The 24305-nt window shown below is 38.2% G+C and overlaps 1 protein-coding gene and 1 non-coding gene across 6 annotated transcripts in view; one reads left to right on the plus strand and one right to left on the minus strand.

The window, feature by feature from the left end:
• Window positions 1-19511, plus strand: part of CCNJ (cyclin J) — a 31442-nt gene extending 11931 nt beyond the window's left edge. For 3 of the 5 annotated variants that reach the window (XM_066238840.1, XM_066238843.1, XM_066238842.1), the window contains 4 exons: window positions 4551-4761; window positions 13482-13781; window positions 13869-14028; window positions 14637-19213. In XM_066238840.1, the coding sequence (XP_066094937.1) occupies window positions 4551-4761; window positions 13482-13781; window positions 13869-14028; window positions 14637-15048 (1083 nt within the window). In that variant the 3' untranslated portion in view covers window positions 15049-19213. Of the gene's footprint in view, window positions 1-4550; window positions 4762-13481; window positions 13782-13868; window positions 14029-14636; window positions 19214-19241 lie in introns of those variants that run through there. The other 2 variants (XR_010726551.1, XM_066238841.1) reach the window with 2 other exon arrangements.
• LOC136311330 (U6 spliceosomal RNA) lies at window positions 1193-1299 on the minus strand. The gene has a single exon (XR_010726732.1). It is a non-coding gene; the product is annotated as a U6 spliceosomal RNA (small nuclear RNA).
• Window positions 19512-24305: the final 4794 nt, after the last annotated feature.

Genomic DNA, 24305 nt, shown 5'->3' on the forward strand with positions numbered 1-24305 from the left:
TATCTTTTTCGATTTCCCTTAACAATGCTTTGTAATTTTCATTATATAGGTCCTTTACGTTCTTTGTTATGTTTATTCCTAGGTATTTTATTTTTTTTGTTGCAATCGTGAAGGGGATTATTTTTTTGAGTTCGTTTTCTAATATTTCATTGTTGGCATATAGAAAGGCTATGGACTTTTGTATGTTAATTTTGTATCCTGCGACCTTACTGTATTGGTTTATTGTTTCTAATAATCTTTTTGTGGAGTCCTTCGGGTTTTCGATGTATAGGATCATATCATCAGCAAAAAGTGATAGCTTTACTTCTTCTCTTCCGATATGGATGCCTTTTATTTCTTTGTCTTGTCTGATTGCTCTGGCCAGAACTTCTAGCACCACGTTGAATAAGAGTGGAGAGAGTGGACAACCCTGTCTTGTTCCTGATTTAAGGTAGAAAGTCCTCAGTTTTATGCCGTTTAATAGGATGTTGGCTGATGGTTTATCATATATGGCCTTTATCATGTTGAGATATTTTCCTTCTATACCCATTTTGTTGAGAGTCTTAAACATAAAATTGTGTTGTATTTTATCAAAAGCCTTTTCTGCATCTATTGATAAGATCATGTGGTTTTTGTTCTTTGTTTTGTTAGAACAACTTTCTGAGAGAGACTTTGATTCTTCCTTTACAATACGTTGTTAAACCTGTTAGTTCCTTCCTTCTGTTTGGATTAGTTAGTATTCACAGAATAATGTTAAATAATATTGCAGTAATCAGCACTACAGTGCTAATCGTTTTATTGTGTCACATTCAATTCGATGCTGGCTTTTATATTTGAGATCTTTTTATCTCCCTTCATCAAAGAAATAGGTATCTGTTATATCTCCAAGGGTCACCTTTATCCAAATGCTGTTTTGACATCTATCAAGGTGATTGTGCATATCTGTGAATTGTTATTGTGATTTATATTAATGTATTTTCTAATATCAAACCATTCTTGTATTCCTGGGATGTACTACAATTGGTATAGTCTTTGTATTTACTGCTAAATTTAAACTACATTGGATATTTTTAAAATTTTATTTTCCATTTTTCAAATTTTATTTGAGTGACATTCAATAGGTTTTAAGTATACAATTCTATGATACATCATCTGTATATTGCGTTGTGTGCCCACCACCCAAAGTCAAATCTCTCATTACCATATACCAGACAAAAATACAGAACACTTTACAGATTTCCATGTCATCCTTCCACAGGGGCCATGCTGATCTTCTCTAGATTGTTCCAATTTTAATGTATGTGCTGCCAACGCTAGCACACATTTTATCTAAAACTTTATACCTTATTAAGTTAGATATGTACCGTATTAAATATTTTAACACACCATTTGGTTCAGAATATTTTTTTTCTTATTTTCCTCCTTAAAACCCTGAGTGTGTCTTATGGTCAGGTATATCTTATGGAGTGAAAAATACGGTAACTTCCATTTTTGTGTTTTTTATTGTTGCAAAATGTGCTTAACATAAAATTTACCATTTAAAACATTTTAAACATATTTCATTTATTGATTCTAGAGTGAGGAAAGAGAGTGAGAGAAGGGGGGAAGGAGTGGGAGGCATCTACTTGTAGCAGTTGCTTCTTGCATGTGCCTTGACCTGGTAAGCCTGGGGTTCAAACCAGCACCCTCAGCATTCTAGGTCAACACTTTTATCCACTGTGCCATCACAGGTCAGGCACCATTTAAACCATTTTTAAATGTACACTTTAGTGACAGTAGATATATATTCACATGGCTACCATAATCACTATCTACCTTTATTTAAAAAAAATTTTAAGTGATAGGAAGGGAGATAGACTCCTCCATGCAACTGAGCTATTTTAGCACCTGAGGCCAGAGGCTCCACAGAGCCATCCTCAGTGCCAGTGCCAGCTCACTGGTTTGAATCAGTTGAGCCCTGGCTGAGGGAGGGGAAGAGAGACAGAGAGAAGGGGTAGGGGTGGAGAAGCAGATGGTCACCTCTCCTGTGTGCCTTGACCAGGAATCCAACCTGGGACATCATGCTGGCCGACGCTCTACCACTGAGCCAACCAGCCAGGCCACCACTATCCATCTTTAGAACTTTTCCATCTTTTCAAACTGAAACTCATACCCATTAAACAATAATTCCCCATTTTCCCTGCCGTCCAGTGCCTAGTAACCACAATTCTACTTTCTGCCTCTATGACAACCATTCTAGGTACCACGTTCAAGGGGCATCATACAGTATTTGTCCTTTTGTGTTTGGCTTATTTCTCTTAATATACTGTTCTTAAGATCCATCTGTGCTGTGGAATACACCAGAATTTCATTTGTTTTTAAGGCTGAATCATCCATTGTATGTTTATACCACATTCTGTTAATTCATTAGTTGATGATTACTTGGTTTATTTATTTCCACCTTTTGGCTAGTGTGAATAACACTGCTATGAACATGGATTTATCTGTCTCGTTGAGTCCCTATTCTTAATTACTTTAAGTACGTATCTAACAGTGAAATTGCTGGATTATATGGTAATTCTGTATTTAGTTTTTTGGAGGAATTGTAATACTGTCATTTACTGTGGCTGCATAGTTTTATATTCCCACTAGTAAACAAGGATTCCAGTTTTCCACCTCCTTGCCAACATTTATTTTCTGTTTTCTGGGTTTTATTTTGTTTTGATAATAACAGTTCTGATAAATATGAAGTGGTATCTCATAATGATTTTTATTTGCATTTTCCCAGTGGTTAGTGATGAGCACCTGTATATGTGCTAACTGGCCATTTGTATATCTTCTTTGGAGAGATGTTTGAGTCCTTTGTCCACTTTTCAGTTGAGTTGCTTGGTTTTGTTGAGTTGTATATGTAAAAGAGTTCTTATATAATCTGGATATTAACCTTTTAGCAGATATATGATTTGCAAGTATTTTCTGCCATTCTGTGGGTTGCCCTTTTTTTTTTAGCGACAGGGACAGACAGGAAGGGAGAGAGATGAGAAGCACCAGTTCTTCATTGCATCACCTTAGTTGTTCATTGATTGCTTTCTCATATGCGCCTTGACTTGGGAGCTCCAGCTGAGCCAGTAACCCCTTGCTCAAGCCAGAGACCTTGGGCTTCAAACTATCAACCTTTGGACTCAAGCCAGCAACCACGAGGTCACATGCTTCAGTTGTTGATCCTGCATTCAAGCTTGTGAGACCACACTCAGGCCTGTCACCTCAGGATTTCAAACCTGGGTCTTCAGCGTCCCAGTCCACTGCTCTGTCCTCTGCTCTACTGCCTGGTCAGGCTGTGGGTTGCCTTTTTCCTTTTTTGATAGCGTCCTTTAATGTACAAAAGTTTTAAAATTTGAGTTAAGTGTAATTTATTTTCTTTTCCCCTGTGCTTTCAGGGTTGTAGCTATCCAAGTTACTTCTATTATGATACATATTAGGTTTAGTATTGGTATTATGCTTGTCTCATAAAGTGAACTTAACCCTTAACAACTTTCTCTATGCTCTAGAAATACTTTAATATATAGTATAGAAATTTTTTAATTTTTTTTAAGTGAGAGAAGGGGAGATAGACTCCCACATGTGTCCCAATGAGGATCCACCTGGCTAACCCCACCTGGAGCTGATGCTTGAATCACCCGAGCTATCCTCAGTGCCTGGGGCCAACACTCAGACCAGCTGAACTATCAGCCCAGGGTCATCACTCAAACCAGTGGAGCCACTGATTACAATATGGAAGAGAGAGAGAAGGCAGAGGGGGAGAGGGAGGGGGGAAGAGAAGCAGATGGTTGCTCCTCATATGTGCCCTCTAGACCTGGCACATCTGCACACCAGGCCAGACTCTATCCACTGAGCAAACTGGCCAAGGCCAAAATTTTCCAATTTGGTAAAAGCAGGTTCATTTAATTCAAGATTGAACAGTGGTGATGGGAATATTTTTAGGTGCTTGAGGGGATGATGGCAAAGGAGAGATCATAAAATTGCTGAAAGGAAACATAATTAGAACATACCAGTTGATGAAAACTGGTTTCTACCTTCCACATCCCTGCAAGTATAATATAGTATGTGACATATTAGGAGTATGTCAGCTTATCTATTACCTTCTAACCGAAAGCTGTGAGCTTCTTGGAGGGGAGTGTATATGTGTGGTGTGGTTGGATTTTAGGGATGTTTTTCTGAAAACACCTGGTAGGCAAAACAAGATTCCCTTATTAAATTTTTGCTTGACTATATCTCTTTAATAATCCAAGAAACACCTACATATTATTGGTCATGTCAAAGGTGATAAAAGGTCATGTCAAAGATAATAATCCAAGAAACACCTATAATTGGTTATGTCAAAGGTGTGGACCAGGTGATGAAAGATAAGGAGAAAAGTTTGGTTTAAATTTTAAATGCCATTCATTAGTCTTCTACTCAGCTTTTTTATGTTTGTGTTTCATTCAAGTAAAGTGTGTTTTTGGCACTTATCACACTAAGGGGAGAAATTACCTTTGCATTGTGGGAATACTTCTCCAACAGGCTAAGTTAACTGAATGTTGTTTCTCTTGATTTAGGAGCTGAAGTTGCCCTCATACAAAGGCCAGTCCCCTCAACTAAGTCTCAGAAGGTATTTTGCTGACTTGATTGCCATTGTGAGCAATCGCTTCACACTCTGCCCTTCTGCCCGACATCTTGCTGTCTATTTGCTGGACCTATTTATGGATCGGTATGACATCTCTGTCCAGCAGCTGCATTTAGTTGCACTTTCCTGTCTGCTTCTAGCAAGTAAGTATGAATCTATTCTACATGATTGGAAATTTCTATTGTTTATAGTAAAATAAGTTTATGTAGAACTCAGTAAAATATCACCAAATTTCATTCATTCCAGTTTATGAGTATCAGAAAGTTTGCTGAAAGTTCTTGGCACAAAAACAATTTTTTTTAATGTGAGAGGAGGGGAGATAGGCAGACTCCCACATGTGCCCCAACTGGGATCTACTGGGCAACTACATCTATGGCTGATGCTCAAGTACTGAACTATTTTTAGCACCTGAGGCTGATACGCTCTATCAGAGCTATCCTCAGTGCCCAGGGCCACTCTTGAACGAATTGAGCCACTGGCTACAGGAGGGGAGAGAAGGGGGAGAAGCAGATGGTTGCTTCTCTTGTGTGCCCTGACTAGCAGTTGAACCCTGGACGTCCATACCTGGGGCTATGCTCTATCAACTGAGCCACTGGCCAGGGTCAGCATGGTAATTTTTAACCAGACATTAAAATGTGGCTCTGGAGTCTAAAAAACATATGTGCCTGAGCCTTATGTCCTAAAGATTCTGAAACAAATGTTTAGACCACTCCAGATCTACTGACTCAGAATCTACAATATGGGGCCTGGGTATTTTTTAACTTCCTGTAAAATTCCAGAGGTGATTCTGATGTACCTTCCAATTGAGAACCATTGCTTTAAAGCAGTGGTTTTCATCCAGGGGCAGTTGTCAGCTGTGCCCCACAGAGGATTCTTGGCATTGTGTGAAGCTAGTTTTGGTTGTCATCACAACCTGGGAGGATGCTGCTAACATCCAGTGAGTAGCGGTGGGGCAGTCCCCCACAACAAAGAATCTTCTGGCCCAAATTGTTGATGGAGCTGAGAATGAGTTAGCTTAAAGAACTGAAGGTTCACATGGAGCTGCTACACAATGTGAGAGTCTTTGCTTGTGCCATAGGCACAACCATGTAGTAGGCTGCAAGGTAGACTCTGATGTGATCATACTTGTTACCCAATGCAGAATGTACTGTTGGGCATTTTGGTACCTCTTTATTTTCACATCTTCCTATACCTCATTTTATTGTTTGTTAGTACCCCAGCTGAAGAGAAAGCGGGTGAGTAAAGGACTTGAAATTGAGTTTTTCTTCTTGTAATAATGTGAAAAGATTTTATTTGATGTTGAAGTTGAATCCATTATGTAGTTTTTATATTCATGTCATTATACAGTAAGAATTGAAGCCCCACTTCAAAGTAGTATTTAGAAATATCTGCTGCTTTCACCTCGAACCCCCATTTAAGGGCTTAGGATCCAGTGTGGCTTCCCACCTTGGCTGAGTTGCGCAGTCGATAGAACATCATTCCGGTGTGCAAGGTCATGGGTTCAGTCCCTGTCAGACAGGGCATATATGAGAATCAACCAGTAAGTGCACAACTAAGTGGAACATGAGTTGATCCCCTCTCTCCTTTGTCCTTTTCTCCTCTCCTCCTCCTCTCCTCTTCCCCTCCTCCCCTTCCTCCCTCCCTCCCTCCCTCCCTCCCTTCCTTCCTCACCCTCCCCCCTCCACCTTCTACCCTCCCCATTCCTCTCTTTCTCTCAAATCCGTGGGGGGAAAAATAATGACCCCAACTACTTATTTTGTCTCCTTGAAGATCTTTTTATAAGTTATTTCAAATCCCTTGTGGACCAGACTGAATATAACTAAACATAGCCCTAGTGAAGACTTCTCATGGTCTGTTGATTAAGGTAGAAACTTCTTAATGTAATATTTTTTTTTTTTTTGTATTTTTCTGAAGCTGGAAACGGGGAGAGATAGACTCCCGCATGTGCCCGACCGGGATCCACCCGGCACGCCCACCAGGGGCGACGCTCTGCCCCTCCTGGGCGTCACTCTGTTGCGACCAGAGCCACTCTAGCAGCTGGGGCAGAGGCCAAGGAGCCATCCCCAGCGCCCGGGCCATCTTTGCTCCAATGGAGCCTTGGCTGAGGGAGGGGAAGAGAGAGACAGAGAAGAAGGGGGGGTGGAGAAGCAAATGGGCGCTTCTCCTATGTGCCCTGGCCTGGAATCGAACCCGGGTCCCTGCACGCCAGGCTGATGCTCTACCGCTGAGCCAACCGGCCAGGGCCTTAATGTAGTATTTTGAACCTTTCATATGGACCCAACCACCTTTCCAGTCTCATCTTCCAGCCTTACCCCGTGTACTTTGAGCCAATTCTTACCAGAATACTGTCTTATTTTCTGAAAAATCTACATTTCTTCTTTCATCTATTGTCCTCTAAGATCCAGACACATCACCTGCTACTCCTCACTGAGAAAGCCAGCGAAGTAATGCTTGTGTATTTGTACTTAACCTTTAACTTAACCTTGAATTAAGGTTTTATCTTCACAAGCAATCATGTACAGTTCTGTGGTGTTTCATCACCGGCTGTGCAGCCCTTTATGGCTTACTAATTTGCATAGGATTGGAAAAACCCATACCTGACACATCAGATGTGTGAGAATCCACAAGTGGAATGGTTTCTTGTTGTCTTACAGATATTAGTTTATTAAGGGATCAGTTTATAGTAGAGAAGCACTGGAAATCAGATATGCAAGTTAGGTTGTTTTATAAATTTGAGATCATTAATGAAAAGTAATTTTTTCCTGCTATGGCCATCACTGCTGTACTTTACTGATACTAAATCCTGCCTTTTCTACACCTGTAATTCTTTAGAAAGGCTGCTTAAATTTTTTAAAATTTCTTTTTAGAGAGAGGAAGGAGAGAAAGAGAGAACTGTTGATTTGCGGTTCCACTTATTTATGTATTCACTGGTTGATTCTCATATGTGCCCTGACTGGGGATCGAAGCCACAACCGTGGCATATGGGACAATGCTTCAACCAGCTGATCTGCCCAGCGGGGGCCTATGCTTGTGATTCTTAAAGTGTGGTGTGGACCAAGTGGGAGACTCATCTTGGTAGACTATGAAATTATCAGTGATGCACAGTCAGTTCAGAGACCAACTTACATTTGTGACTAAAGCTTACTTACTGGTGACATACTAAATGAATTAGGGATTACTGAACTATTATTCATAAACAATATGTTGCTACCAGAGTTTACTGAGGACAGTAGTTGAATAATATAGTTAAGACTTCTGGCCACCATGCAGTGCTTGGGATTGGTTCTAAATTACTGCCGTTTTCACAATTTGGGGAAAGAATACTTAGTTGTGCACCATCTTAGGTTGGTTGGAATGGAATTTTCAAATTGTTCCTGTTTTAAATTTTCTATTACTTTTAGTTTAAGGTCATAGTTTATTTTACTAAAGATTATTTGATTTAGGCCCTGCCCGGTTGGCTCAGTGGTAGAGCGTCAGCCCAGCGTGTGGAAGTCCTAGGTTTGATTCCCTGCCAGGGCACACAGGAGAAACGCCTATCTGCCTCTCCACCCCTCCCCCTCTCCTTCCTCTCTGTCTCTCTCTTCCCCTCCTGCAGCCAAGGTTCCATTGGAGTAAAGTTGGTCCTGGGCGCTGAGGATGGCTCCATGGTCTCTGCTTTAGGTGCTAGAATGGCTCAGATTGCAGTGGAGCAATGCCCCAGAGGGGCCGAGCATTGCCCCCTGGTGGGCATGCCGGGTGGATCCCGGTGGGGCGAATGCGGGAGTCTGTCTGACCCCCCCACACACACTTTGGAAAAACACACAAACAAAAAAAAAGATTATTTGATTTAATCTATGTGGTTACTTTTTGCTCATTTTCAAGGAGCCTAGGCTTTAAGACTTGTATTTGCTCTGATTCAAATATGAATTATCACCTATGACTGAGAGTCAGATACCTTCTCCCCTTGTTCTGCCAACAGTCCCAAAAACCTCTGTCCCTGAAAGAGAAGAATTGCTTTTACATTATTCTTTTCCACTGGAGAGAGGGGAAGTATGAAATAGGTATCCCCCAGAGTCTCAGCCCCTCCCAAGTAGGCAGTGCTCAAGAGTTCAAGCTATCAGTTCTATACAAGGAATCAAAGAAGCTGTCTCTTAGTAGCCACCTTCAGTCTCTCCTCACTTCAGTCTAGTACTTTATTACAACAAGAAGGACTTAAGATGCTTATCAACTGGTAGCCTGTTTCCAGTATCCGACATCTGTTTTATATTTGTGGAGTGCATTCTAGTGTTCTTTACATTCTTACATCCTATCTTTTTACATTTGGATACCAATAGCAGTTCTCCAATTAGTTATCATGAACTTTTATTCAAATAACGTTTCTCTCCTCGCAGAATGATTAAATTCTGTATGTTCCCTCCACCAGATGCTCCCTGCTTTGGGATGGGCAGCCTGTTTTATAAAAGTGAAGAACAATTTTCAGCTGACAGCTGAATTCTCTGTAATTATTAAATAGGTTGAGACTGTCAGTAACTTGGTCAAAGTGGAGTACGGTTTGTAAGGTCTAGGTATTAATGCGTATCCAGCTGCTTGAGTGTCTACACCAGGGGTCCCCAAACTACGGTCCCGCGGGCCGCATGCAGCCCCCTGAGGCCATTTATCCGGCCCCTGCCGCACTTCCGGAAGGGGCACCTCTTTCATTGGTGGTCAGTGAGAGGAGCATAGTTCCCATTGAAATACTGGTCAGTTTCTTGATTTAAATTTACTTGTTCTTTATTTTAAATATTATATTTGTTCCCGTTTTGTTTTTTTACTTTAAAATAAGATATGTGCAGTGTGCATAGAGATTTGTTCATAGTTTTTTTTATAGTCCGGCCCTCCAACGGTCTGAGGGACAGTGAACTGGCCCCTTGTGTAAAAAGTTTGGGGACCCCTGGTCTACACTGTTCGAGGCAGGAAGAAAGGGCCTTCAGATGATCTGATTGGAGGGTGTTGTGTAGTGTTTTAGAGCAGGGATTAAAGTGATGAATTGCCTGGTTTTCGGTCTCTCGTCAGCAATGTGAATTTTAATAACCTTTGAGTCTCAGTTTATTTCTCTATAAAATGAAAATAAAGACACTTATAAAGTTGTCTTGAGAATCAAGTGGGGTAATATGTTTAAAAACAGGTAGGAAATTTTCTTGAAAAAGCAGGTAGGAAATGGAAACATAAAAATTAGCATGGCAGTCAGTGATTACTCTTCCATGAACTGTTTTATTATCTTTAGTCTAGGTCCCTATCCCTAATGGCTTATTCCAGAAAAGACTGATTTATCCTGGGAAATCCTCAAATTCCAGCTCTTTGACACGTATACTCTGGCTTTCCTTGGCTTCTGTGATGGAAGCATTGAATTTGTGAAGAGCATGGAAGCAGACTCAGAGATGAGGCCTTTGATACTTTGCCCAAGATCTTGGGCAACTAAGAAATGATCTTCCCTTCAAGATAAAGCCAAAAGTGAGATTACAGGCTTTATTAGTAAAAATGTGTGACAAGTGCTTGTTTCTCTTTGGTTGACAGAGCTTTTTACTTTACTATCTAAGAGGTGAAAAATTGTATCTCACAGTTGATTTGATTTACATCTATTTTTTAATGAGAGTTAGAACCTTCTTTTTTCTCTCGAATTGCCTCTTCCTGTTCCTTATAAATTTGTGAGAAATCTTAGTATATATTATGGATGACTTTTTCCCCTACTTTGTAATAAAAGGACAGCATATAGATTGGAAGAGCTCACAATGACATCTGCCTGCCATTCACTGCTAACTTTGAAAATATGCTGTTTTCCAGGACTGATTTTAACATTTCCTATAAAAGAAAGACATCCTAACATTTTGTTTCTGTGTCCTCTAATTCTTTATTTTCTGGGAAGCAGACGTGAATATCCTGTGCCCTTATTTCCTGTTTAGGGCCTTTATCAATATAATCACATGGCTTCTGGTATTTCCTTTCAGTGGAAGAAACTGAGCTTTGTGACCTATATGTGTTACTGTGGATAAGTAGATTTAAGATACTCATGCACATAGCATTCAGCACAGCAAAAACTATGGCTATGAATGCAGGTACTCACTGATGCTGTCACACATTTTGAAATCCTTTAATATCCATGTATCTGAGTATTTATATCCTTATAGATAATGAGAAGTTCCAAAAAACTGAAACCTGAATTAAAATCCCAAGTATGATTATTTATACAGAATGCAGTTTGTTTTTAACATTGTGAATCAAGATACAAAGGCTTTCACACATATAATAGCCAAGTACTTTATAAATATAGAAACTCCACAGATGCTTAATAATATAGAAGTCTGTCTCTTCTGGTAGTTGTTGTCCCCATATAACCCAGTGAAGTACTTTGGTCTAGCAGTACAGCTTGGGAATTCAAACATGTCTTCATTTTGGTTTCCATTTTTGAGTTTGGCTCAATTTATTTGACCTTTAGTGAATTGGCCAACCTCACTACGTTGGTTTTTTGAGCTGTGAAATTGGTTATACACAGTTTTGTTTTTAATGTTAAAAGTTTCAAGGAGATAATATGAAACATCCTTGATCCTTGAAACAAACAGTGAATTTTGATCTATTAATTTCTTAAAAGGAACTTCAAGCATGATGTAAATAAACTCATTCATTTTTACAACATTCCTTTTAGGTATACTGCCACTGTTGTTGCTGCTGCACAAATGGCAGGGCACTTAAAAGGCCTTAATGATTCATCCAGAAGGTCGGAACTGAATGTACAGGTCATTCTCCTTCTGAAGAATTCCACTCATACTGAGAACAGTGGGTTCCTCTCCTCTATCTTTGTGCAGTGATGACACTAGATGACCTTGTCATAAAGACCACTTTTAGTGCATTGAGCTATACTATTGAGAAAAAACTTGTGAGATTTATTCACTTTTATGTGATTTGAATTGGGAAGGGCTAACTAAATTTATGAAAAGTCTGAATTATGTAAGTTTTTTGAGGAGCGATTAATTCCTACTTGAGCAATATTTAGTTAAGAGTAGTTTAGATGTAAAGAAATTCAAAATTTGTAGAGCAGAAGAGAAATTATGTGCTTCTTTGGGCTTTCTTCTTGAGGCTATGCTCTTAGTTTTCCTGCTGTAGGAAACAAAACCTTTTACCCAGATTCCCCTCCATAAGCAGAGACCAAGGTAGTCAGCAGTACTTTCTCCTTAGCCACAAAGGCATGCCAACATGAACAAACCCCATTGGCTGCAATACCTTGGACATCTGGGCTGATTAACCCTGGCCACTACCATTTGTTGTAGCAGCTTGAATGTGTGGTGTAAACCCATCTCTTCTGAAAAAGAAACTTCATAGGGAAACTTGTCTGGTTTCTGCTCCTTTGACATTTATTCTGACTCTTCAGAACATCTTATATTGTTTGTTTTTTCATTTTTATTTATTGATTTTAGAATGTTTTTAAATGGATAAAATAATATTTTCAAGGAAACCAAATATATTGGGATAATTATAGTAGAATAAAAATTTTATATAGTAATATGTAACATTTTAATAACTATCATTTGAACAAATTAAGTACTAGCTATTGTGAGAATTCTATAATAATATGACTGTTTTAAACCTTACTGTAAAATAGAACATGACACTAGGAAGGTTTTAGTTATCACCACAGAACAAAGACCCAAAGAGACTTGAAGACAACTCTCTGATTCTGCTGGTGCATCTGGAAAAATCATAATATATGAATTTTTTTCAGCCATGGGTTCTAGAAATACCTAAAAGAAATGATATATATTAAAACGCTTGCTTGGAAATCACCGTGTGAGATGGTACGTATTCTCTTAACCCTTTGAGGAGTGAGTGTTTCTCATGCTTGCTGACCCCCAGGAGTGAGTTTTTTATTTCAAAAAAATGAAATTAGTTCCAGTTACAATTTTATTAACTTAAAATCATGTTTGTTTGATAAACAGTTTATGGAAACAAGAAGAACATACATTTGCCTTTTTTTAATATTGCCTTATACATCTTTAAAATAAAAATTTTTGTACAATCGTACTCTGGATGGTCAAGAGGCATGAGGATGTACATACCGTTCGTACTACTCAAAGGGTTAAAAAATGATCTAGGACTGAAAGGAGAATCATAATCCTACTTTGTATATATAGATGAGTATCTCCTGGAAAAAAGTGAATGGCTTCAGATAAAGAAGTTCTGCCATCAGAACTTCTGCTTTGAGCAAATGGGTATAAAAGTGCATATAAAGTATCCCTTCTTTGTTTGTAACAGACTTAGCCAGGTTTTTGCTTTGAATTCAGAAGAAGAGAGAGAGATTTTTTGTGGAAGGAGAATACTTGCAATATATAGTCATCCAGTTTTTTTCCCGAAGTCTTTATTTGGAATTGAGATTGTGCTGAAAATATGCTGAGATGACAACACTTGACACTTAGCTACATTTTATTTCAGATAACTCTATGACATTGTCCTTTAAATTTTCTTCTGTTCAAAAATAAAATAATTCTCTTTCACTAACCACTACCTGTACTGCCAGCCCCAATTGCCTGAAAAGATTCAGTTTGTGAGATTTGAGAGAGTTACATTTTCATTGGCATATGTGACTTTTCATTACATAATATGAATTAGATCGGAATGTTTACAAGTTGTAGTTTTTTTAGGGGAGAGTGAAAGGTGGAGGACAGAAGCACTGGGAGAGAAAACTTGCAAATATGAGAATCAGAGAGTTCTGGCACAATTGTATCTTCCCAAAGTAGGGGAAAGAATGTCTTTGGCTCATCTTTGCAGTAAAAGGCAGCAAATTCCATTTACGTGTCTAGATCTATAATGATCATTTGCCTAATATTTTCTCTGTTTTTCTCCTTTCTCTTATAAGGTAAATTTGAAGAAAAAGAAGATAGTGTGCCTAAGCTAGAGCAGCTCAACAGCCTGGGTTGTATGACTAATATGAATCTAGTATTAACGAAACAAAATTTGCTACATATGGAATTATTACTATTAGAAACCTTTCAGTGGAACCTCTGCCTTCCAACAGCTGCCCATTTCATCGAGTATTATCTCTCTGAAGCAGTACATGAAACAGACCTTCATGATGGCTGGCCAATGATTTGCTTGGAAAAAACTAAACTCTACATGGCCAAATATGCAGATTACTTCCTGGAAGTATCTTTGCAAGGTGAGTTACTATGGATGCCAGTAAGTGACTTATGAGCTTGTGATTTGTGTATTCTGTTGCTTAAGTTCATTTTTGATGTCTCCACAGATTATGCCTTTCTAAATTATGCACCTTCTTTAGTAGCTGCTGCATGTGTGGCTTCTTCAAGGATTATACTTCGTCTTTCTCCAACGTGGCCTACAAGACTGCATCGTCTTACTGCTTACTCCTGGGATTTCTTAGTGCAGTGCATTGAACGGCTATTGATGTAAGCCTCTGTTCTGTATTTGTGACTTCTCATTAATATTTTTCTTCATTTGTAAAGGACCATAAAAGCAGCTTTTCAAAAGCACAGAGCTTTTAGGGCAGCTTTTGCTGCCATGAGCAAGCTGCTGTAAGAGCAAGTACTCAGTGGAAGGGCGGCCCCTTTAGGCTGTTGCCTGGTAGAGGTTGTCATTGCTAGTAGGATTCTGAGTACATGACAAGGAGAGGAGCCGCTCTTGCATGGCTATGAGATCAGTCAGTCCAGGCAAATCTTGCCTCATTCTTCATTTCCGCATCTTTGAATTATTAGGCCCTAGGATGTCACCAAAGTAGCAGCCACATTTAAGTGCTTATTGTGGACATATCTCCTGAGCTGGACATAACCTTTCAAGTTGCCAGCTGCTGGTTCCTTAGGTTTATACCAAGAGAAGGAGCTTCTAGAAGGATAAGGGGGAGGTTGCACTGTTGTTGAAATTCTGGTCACAGTGACCGCTCTTTAGGTATAGTAGCTCAGTCCATGGAGTCAGCTGTGGAGAGTTGGGGGTGGTACATGAGTTTCTTACAAATTCTTCTCCAGTGCCATTAACAGTTTCCTTTCGATCCGTGTTGCAGCGCTCATGATAATGATGTGAAAGAAGCAAACAAGCAAAGAGGACAAGCAGTACCTCAGCCGGCACAACTAAGTGTGTTCCAGACAGCCTCCCAGCCCTCGCGGCCAGTTCACTTTCAGCAGCCTCAGTATCTCCATCAGACACATCAGACCTCACTGCAGTATCGCCACCCTGCGTCAGAACAACCCAGCTGTCAGCAGGTTGTGTCTACCACGCACACCTCATCTTACACACTACAGACATGTCCTGCTGGCTTCCAAACCAGTGTTCAGGGCCTTGGGCACGTGCAGACTGGTGTTGGGATGTCACTGGCAATACCGGTAGAAGTTAAGCCCTGTCTGAATGTTTCTTATAACCGGAGTTATCAGATAAATGAACATTATCCTTGCATTACTCCATGTTTTGAAAGGTGATTTTATGTGAAGGTAACACCTGATCCAGACTGTTTTGTAACTTGAAGCTCTGGGACAAGCTTTTTGTAAACTTCTAAAGGGATTCAGATTGCATCAGAACTCTTCAGATAGCAGCACCAGGAGACTGACTATCCCTTTGAATGCACCACACATACCTTGGAGTACTAACAGTATGTATGTCAAATTCCGTTCAGCCCCTTCATGACAAAAACTTCCAGCCCCAACTGATGGTCCAAATATTTCAAAAATATTCAATACATCAGAAAATTTGGACAGACTCATTCCATTTCGCTCTCTTGAGATTTGACCTGTGGTGGGCTCTGGGCCTAAGTTGAGTTATATGTCAGAGATCAATGTTTGTGGACTTGCCAAACAGTCTTTTTATGAAGGAAAGTTACAGTATTAGTTTTTGAAGAGGTCCTCTTGAGTTATAATCTTAATCTACAAATGAATTTTTGACTAAGTTTAAACTCATTAATTGCTATGCTATACTGATCTGTGCAGTAAAAAAAAATTTTTTTTTAGATGACTTTATATAACTTTCTATCACAGATAGTGTAGGTGCCTGGATTTATGTACTGAAATTAAGGATGGAGTAGATTTCTTAAAATCATGGCTATAAATTTTTGGGTTCTTTTCCCCTCAGTGATCAACCTCAAATCTTTAGAATTAAAACACATTTAACTCAGGGAATTTGTACTACTTGGAAACACTTAACTGTAATGCAACATGCTTTGGGAATGTTATAGTATGAACTACCTTTATAACATAGGTTAAAATACTCCTGCTGGGATGTATTTTCAAATGAGAACATAATTGTAGCTTAGAATGAATGAAATGGTGGTTTCTATCATTCATAATCCATATCTAAGTTTTGCGATTCTCCGTGCAATCAGTGATTTATCCCTAGATTTGATTTTCTCTGAAAGTTTTTTCAAGGGAAGGCATAATTGTAAAATGTCAATACTAGAATAAAGTCCTGTAGGTTTATTTTTAAGTGGGATATGGCTAGGGTAGTTCTCAGGTTGTGCTAGAGCAGCACTTTGTTACATGGAAGACAGGTTTTATAGGAAACCTTTGTATCCAGCTGGTCAGTATAAGCAGGCAAAGGTATTGATTACTGAATTTCGATAGCCATTTTCAGATTGGCCCCAGAAACTGCCTGGGACATTTCAGTGTACCGGTAATGAGTGAAAACAGCAATTATAAGTCTTTACAGCAAGGGCGATTTGGGAGAGTAGACTTAAAAGCGAAAAGAAAAAATCATTGTAATAATTGAAACTATATACATTATGCTCTTATCTATGGGAGAAGAAATTTGGTGGAGGGAAGCTTTCTGATTTAAAAATTAGTAAGGTGTGTCTTTTTGTTTTGTGTTTGTTTTTTTTCAAGATAGCACTTGACTAGAAGGGAAACTGCATGGCAGGTATGCAACTGCCACAATATGCATTGAAGACAAACTTATTATAAAGATGTTGGGGGTATGCAGCAGGAGTCTCAGTAATCAAGCCAAATGGCTTCTGTTAGGAAGGAAAGGGACTCAAAAATCGATCCAGATGGCTCCAGTGGATAAGTATAGGTGGGTGGGTGGCTTCTGCCGGTGTGAATTCTTAAAGAATGTCCTTTCCTTAAAACCGAGGTAACTTTTGTAATTACAGTATATAGGACATGATGTGGATTTATTAGTTTGGTAGATAAAAATTTAAAAACCACTCAGGTAAGAACACTCACATAGCAGTTTTCAAGCATGAAAATTGTTTTCTGAAAGTATCATTTTCTTCTTTATAGAAGGCTGCTAATTGGATTTTGGTAGTTCTTACCTCAGGAGAACTTGAATTATTTGGGAGGAAGTGGGTTCAATTTCATATTCACATTCAGAACCCAGCAACCTGGAGTCCAATTTTCAGTGTTTTAACTACCTCAGTAATACTATGAATGTAAGATATTGGGATAGAGATCCCAACTTGAAACAACAACTGGTGCCTATGGTAATTTAATGTATTGTCAAATGCTTTTATTGATTGGTTTAAATGTCATTCTTGTTATAGAATATGCCTTTTTAAAAAGCTTATAATAATACTCTCCCAGTTTATATTTAAAAAAGCTAAAGAACACTGGATTAATTTTTTTGGGGGGTAGAATAAAATAATTGGTTCCTATTGCTGCATACCCAGGGTGGGGTGGGATGGGATGGTTGGAAAACCAGAGCTATTTTTAAGATGTTAGGTTTCAGTATAAATACAACTCACAACTGCTAGCTTTGGGGGTTGCGGGTGGGGAGGAGTTATATGGGTTTTGTTTTAATTTATTGATTAGTCTTTAAAGTAGGTCTTTTTTTTTTTTTTTGAGATTACTGGACCATCATTAAATGTGTACTGTGAAGAGATTAATGATATGTATAAAGGGCTTTACCAAAGTCCACTAAGTAAACACTACTCAAATACAGACTGCAAACCAAAATGTATCTGTTATGACATTAATTGCAAATGGCGATATGGTGCTAAAGTCTACACCAATGGAATTAGATGAGTGCTATGCACTTAATTTTAAAATAAAACTAGTTTTCAGTAAAATGGTTTTGGTGTTTTGTTTTAAATATAAATTTGATGTACACTTGCAGCTTCAGTGAAAGATGGCATTCTGTAAGTCAGACTTGCAGTCACAATTATACTTACTGAGAGCCACCCAAACGTAGAACGTAACTGGGGTGCTGGGAAACATTTGTCTATCATTACATGTTCCGTACTGAGCATCGAAGCCCACAAAAGTATATTGGATACAGCTTTGGGCCTTTGAGCTTAAAAGCACTTGTTAGTATGTTAGCAGTGTCTAATTTATTAAATAATGCAGGCTTCGTAAAATTTGACCTCCGATTCCCAGAAAAATTGGGACACAAAAAATAGTTAAGGGTGTGAGAAAAAACTGGGTCAATAGTGAGTGAGAATGGTCTGTTCACTGAAGTATAAATATCACTTGCTACTTAATTCAACTTAGATATAATTTGTTTTAAAGAGTAAAATTTTAACAGATCTCTATGTGTGGGTTCGGAATTCACACTCCTGAAGAGCATTTTTAAAATTCGTCCTGTGTATTGTCAGTTTCTCTGGCCCAGTGGCAGGCAGGGTTTAGCAACAGCCCTTATGAGAGTTAGTCTGCAATATTCTTTAAGGGTGAATTTAAGAAAAAGAGCATCAAGCATTCCAAACGAGAACAGGTAATTTTACTTTGAGGTGATTCTGAACCCCATTTGACATACTTTTAATCCACCGTCCTTCTGAAGCCTATGTTAAAAGACTTACCTCCCTAACCACAAATGGCTTGTGTTAAGTTTGATGTGATGACTAACATACTTGAAGCAATTGGAAGTGGTCTCGTCTGGAACTCAGTTTAATATTATGTTGGTTTCAGGATCACTCAATATCCATTTTAAAATCCCTTAGATTAAAAAAGAAAAAAAAAAAGTAACAAATACAGTCGTTTGAAAGAAAGCATTAAGACCAGGCTTTGGCTTCCTGTGGGAAAGATATTTGCTGCTACCCTACCCACTGCCACTGTTGTGTTGGTTGTTTTTTCTTTTTAAGACATTTTTAGAGCAGTTTTAGATTCAAAGCAAATTTGAGAGGAAGGTAAGAGACATGTACACCCTGCCTCAATACATGGACAGCCTCCTCCATTTCCAACATCCCCCCAACAACATGGTACATTTGTTAAAACTGATGAATCTACAGTGTCTCATAATCCCAGTTCTTAGTTTACATTATGATTCAGTCTTGATGGTAGTATACATTCTTTGGGTATTCACCATGGATTAATACAAGAATTTTTACTGCTAAAAATCCTCTATGCTTTACCAATTCATCCTTCCCCATGTTGTCCCAACGTGTCCCCCCACCCCAACCTTTGACAACCACTGATTTTTTTTTTACTGTCTCCATGATTTAGCTGTTTCCACAATGTCATACATTTGGGATCATATAAGGCTTTTCAGATTTGGCTTTTTTCCCCACTTCCTAACATGCCTTTAAGGTTCCTTCATGTCTTTTCATGGCTTGATAGCTCTTTTTAGTGCTGAATAATACTCCCTTGTCTGGGTGGGTCACAGTTTATTTATCCAGTCACCTACTGAAGGGTGTCTTGGTTGCTTCCAAGTTTTAGCAATTATGAATAAAGCTGCTATAAATTTCTTTGTGCAGGTTTTATTGTGGATGTGTTTCAGCTCCTTTGGATAAATAACAAGGAGCCAGATTGCTGGATCACAGGGTAAGAATATGTTTAGTTTTATAAGAAACTGCCAAACTGTCTTACAAAGTGGCTGTATCATTTTGCATTCCCACCAACATGAGAGATCCTGTTGCTTCACATCCTCACCAGAAGTTGGTGTTGTCCATGTTCCAGATATTGGCCATAAGGTCTGTATTAGTATCTTATTCTAATTTGTATTTCCCTGATGACAAATGATGTGGAGCAACTTATGCTTGTTTGTTATCTGTATAACTTCTTTGGTGAGTTGTGTGTTAATGTATTTAGTAATTTTTAAAATAAGGTTGTTTGTTTTCTTACTGATTTTTAAGAGTTCTTTGTATATTTTGGATAACAATCATTTATTAAATGTGTTTTTTTGCAATTATTTTCTTCCATGCTATGGTTTTTCTTCTCATTCTCTTGATATTATCCTTTGCAGAGCAGAAGTTTTTAACTTTAATGCAGTCCAACTTATACATCATTACTTATAGAAGGGAATTACAGATACTAAAAGTCTGGCCAAATAAATAGAGAATTGAGGGTATTACTCAATCAGGGCATTGTAAAGGTTATAAAAATTAAACATTCCTAATTATCAAAAGAAATACACTCAGAAAACAAAGCAGGCACTTGAATCCATGTAAGCACAATAAATTAAAAAAAAAGAAAACAAAGCAGTTTATATAGTAGTAAAATATTTTTAAAGGTATAAATAGAAAATATAGCAAAATAATGTGACAGAACTAAGACCAAATATAACAAATCAAAAAATATAAATGAGCTAAACTCAGGCTAAGAGAAAAAGAATTTCAAACTAAATCACAAAGCAAAACTCACATTTGTGCTAGAATAAGACCTACAACAAAAATGATTCAGAAGGGTTGAAGATAGAAGTATGAATAAATACATACTACTCAAACAAAAAGCAACATCTTAACATATAAGGCCAAATGAAATAAACCAGACCAGAAAGGGGGGGAGGGCTCTATAATGTTGAAGGTTATAAGTCATGATAACATGGAACAGTTATGTATATCTGTTGATCAAATAACCTTGCATAGTTATAGTAAACACTATAAATAGGTCCTGGCCAGGTGGCTCAGTAGGTTAGAGCAACATCCTGCTACACCAAGGTTGTGGGTTCAATCCTCAGAGCACATACAAGAATCAACAAATAAATGCACCAATAAGTGGAACAAATCAATGTTTCTATCCCTCCTCCCATCCTCTCAAAATCAATAAAAAAATTTTTTTAAATGATAGAGGATATAAGGAAAAATAACAGAAAAACATGGGTAGTAAGAAACTAACTCTGGCCTAGCGTGCGGAGGACCAGGGTTCAATTCCCGGCCAGGGCACACAGGAGAAGCGCCCATTTGCTTCTCCACCCCTCCGCCGCGCCTTCCTCTCTGTCTCTCTCTTCCCCTCCCGCAGCCAAGGCTCCATTGGAGCAAAGATGGCCTGGGCACTGGGGATGGCTCTGTGGCCTCTGCCTCAGGCACTAGAGTGGCTCTGGTCACAACATGGCGACGCCCAGCATGGGCAGAGCATCGCCCCCTGGTGGGCAGAGCGTAGCCCCATGGTGGGCATGCCGGGTGGATCCCAGTCGGGCGCATGCGGGAGTCTGTCTGACTGTCTCTCCCTGTTTCCAGCGTCAGAAAAATGCAAAAAAAAAAAAAAAGAAAAAAGAAAGAAACTAATCTCTTTTAGTCCATGACAGATCAGTAATTTTAAAAGTAAAGATATAGATAATATATACATATTTTTATAGAGATCCATTGACATATATTGAGAAATTCTGAAAAGGGCAATGGTACAGATCTGGCATAACTAAGATGGACAAGATAATGAAGGGCATGACAGATCCTGTCACCCATGCCAACAGCAACCCTGCCATAGTCTTCTGGAGAGCCCTCAGACAACTGGAATAACTTTTGTTGGTTACCCATCTGAAATAGATGTGTAAGGTCAGAACACCCTGATTGGTCTCTGCTAACTGCCAGCTAATCCTGCAGCTCACCCAAGGAAAACAAAATTTATGGTTTCCAAACTGCAGAAGTATTCCAATTTTTGCTTTCATTAGAGGACATTAATTTATTACTGGTTTCCCCTGTTGCACAAGTAAAATAGTATACTAATAATTAACTATTTCTAAGTTTTCTTTGATAATAGTGAGCTCTAATATGAACTTTCAGAAAACTTGACTATATTAATCCATAAAGAAAACAGCAATCAATACTCGAAGTTAGAATTAATGTAGAAAACATACTCTCAAGAAAATGCAATGAATAAAATATATAGGACTCAAAAAATCCCAAACAATCCTTCAATCAAATAAATCCAAACCAAAATTTCAGCATATATATAAAATCACTAAAATGAACATTTTACACATCAGGAATTCAGGGATGAAACTAAAGTAGTGCTCAAAAGAAGACATACAACTGAAAAAGTCTGGGAAAGAACAAATAAACCAAACAAAAACAGAAGGAAAGAAATAAGGTAAATTAATGAACTATAAAAAAACCCCGAAAGAACAAATGCATGCAATGCAACTAACCAGACAAAAAAAATAGAGTTTAAAAGTTAAGAAGAGGTAAAAATTACCACTATTTGCAGATACGGTTGTAAACCTAGAAACTCCCAAGATAATCAACTGAAAAAGTATTTTATGAGAGGCCCAGGCCAATTAGCTCAATTGGTCAGGCAGGGCATTGTCCCAAAACACCAAGATTTCAGCTTCAATTCCCCAGTCAGGGTGCATACCAGAAGTAACCAATGAATGCACAAGTGGAAAACAAATGAATGTTTCTTTCACTCTCTCTTTCTGTCTCTCTATTAAAATTAAAAAAAAAAAAAACTATTACAGAAAATAAATGAATTCAGTAAAATGGCTGGTTACATAATTAAAATAACTTTCATATAGATATACAACTATCAGATTTAATAAAAGATATACTCAATTATAAGGGCTACCAAAACAAGACAAAATGCCAAGCAATAAATGTGCAAGATTAGTATGAAGAAAACTTGTAAGTTACACAGATGAGTTAATTGAACAAGGCATACCTTGTATGGATAGGAAGTGTTGACATCATAAAGATATCAATTCTCCTTAGAATAAATACATATTATACATTTACAATCTCTCAACCTAATTTTTAAAAATGAACTAAATGAGCAAGAATAACCAGGAAATGCTGACTTCTGACATATTAAAAATATTGAATATTATAAACCTGCAATAAATAAAACAGTATGGTATTGCCAAGTGAGTTGACAATTCAATGAAACAGAAATAAACCTAATTTCATATGTGATAAAGATGGCATCTCGGCCTGACCAGGTGGTGGTGCAGTGGATGGAGCATCAACCTGGGATGCTAAGAACCCAGGTTTGAAACTCCAAGATTGCTGACTTCGGCACGGGTACATCTGGGTTGAGCAAGGGCTCACCAACTTGAGTGTGGGGTCACTGGCTTGAGCCCAAACATCACTGGCTTAAAGCCCAAGGTTGCTGACATGAGCCCAAGTTGCTGGCTTGAGCAAGGGGCCACTGGCTTATCTGGAGCCCCCTGATCAAGGCACAAATGAGAAAGCAATCAATGAAATCTATAAAGTGCCACAACTACAAGTTGATGCTTCTCATCTCTCTCCCTTCCTGTCTGTTTCAGCCTGTCCCTTTCTCTCTCTCTCTGTCTAAAAAAAAAAAAAAAAAAAAAAAAAAGTGACATCTCAAATCAGTGGAGGACAATATGCATTATTCAATAAATTGGGTTGGCAAGCCACCTGGAAAATTAAAATTGTTTCTCATCTCAAAAATTTTAATTTTGATGAAATAGAAATTGTGAAAGGATTATTTCACAACTTAACAATTATTTTATAACTTAGAAAAAGGGAAGGCCCTGGCTGGGTGCTCAGTGGCTAGAACATCAGCCCAGTGTATGGACGTCCCAGGTTCGATTCCTGATCAGGGAACACAAGAGAAGTGAACATCTGCTTCTTTTCCCCTTTTCTTCCTCTTCTCCTCCTGCAGCCAGTGGCTCAGTTGGTTCAAGTGCAGCCTTAGGCACTAAAAATAGCTCAGCTAATTCGAGCGTCAGCCGTGGGTGGGGTTGCCAGTCAGGAAGCATGCAGCAGTCTGTCTCACTCTCTCCGCTCCTCTCACTTAAGAAAAAAGAAAAAAGAAAGAAAAGAAAGGAGGAAAAGGGGTAACTTTACTATGTATAAGAAATCTAGAAGTAATAAAATTTAACTATATAATTTAAAATTATTTCTATATAGCAAAAATAACTATAATCAAAGTTCAAAGAAAAATAACATCGGTAAAATATTTGCAACTAATCTCCAGGCAAGGGCTAATTTCCCTAACATGTAAAGAGGAAATGATATAAATAGGCATTTCCCAGGAGAAAAAATACAAATGTCTCATAAAACAAGATGTTTAACCTCATTTTTAAGTTTGATAAGAGTGTTGGTGTGGGGAAGCTTTATTCCTGCATTATGTATGGGCATTTCAGATGAATCAAATTCTACGAAGGATGATTTGACAATCCGTATCAAAATTACAAATGCAAAAATATTTTGACCTAAAAATTTCACTTCTGGGAATTTATCCTACAGGTAGAGTTATATATATGTGTGAAATTAGCTAGGTACAAGTTATTTATTTCACCAGTATTAATAAGAGTAAAAGATATAAGCAACTTACATGTTCCTCAATAGAAGACTTTGTTTTACTATTACAATGGCATTTAGAAGAACACACTGTTTTTCTGTATAAACTGATATGGATGATCTCCAAGATATATCAGGGAGTGTAGAGTATGCTGCCATTACACCAATGTCTGCAGGATCACATGAAGTCACATTAAGTATCATTATTTTTAATTTTTATTTATTAATTTGAGAAAGAGGAAAAGAGGGGAGAGAGAGAGAGATAGACATTGATTTGTTGTTCCATTTACTTATGCATTCATTAATTGATTCTTGTATGTGCCCTGACCAGGGCTCGAA

This window comes from Saccopteryx bilineata, chromosome 7 (assembly GCF_036850765.1).
Source record: "Saccopteryx bilineata isolate mSacBil1 chromosome 7, mSacBil1_pri_phased_curated, whole genome shotgun sequence".
Taxonomy (NCBI): Eukaryota; Metazoa; Chordata; class Mammalia; order Chiroptera; family Emballonuridae; genus Saccopteryx; species Saccopteryx bilineata.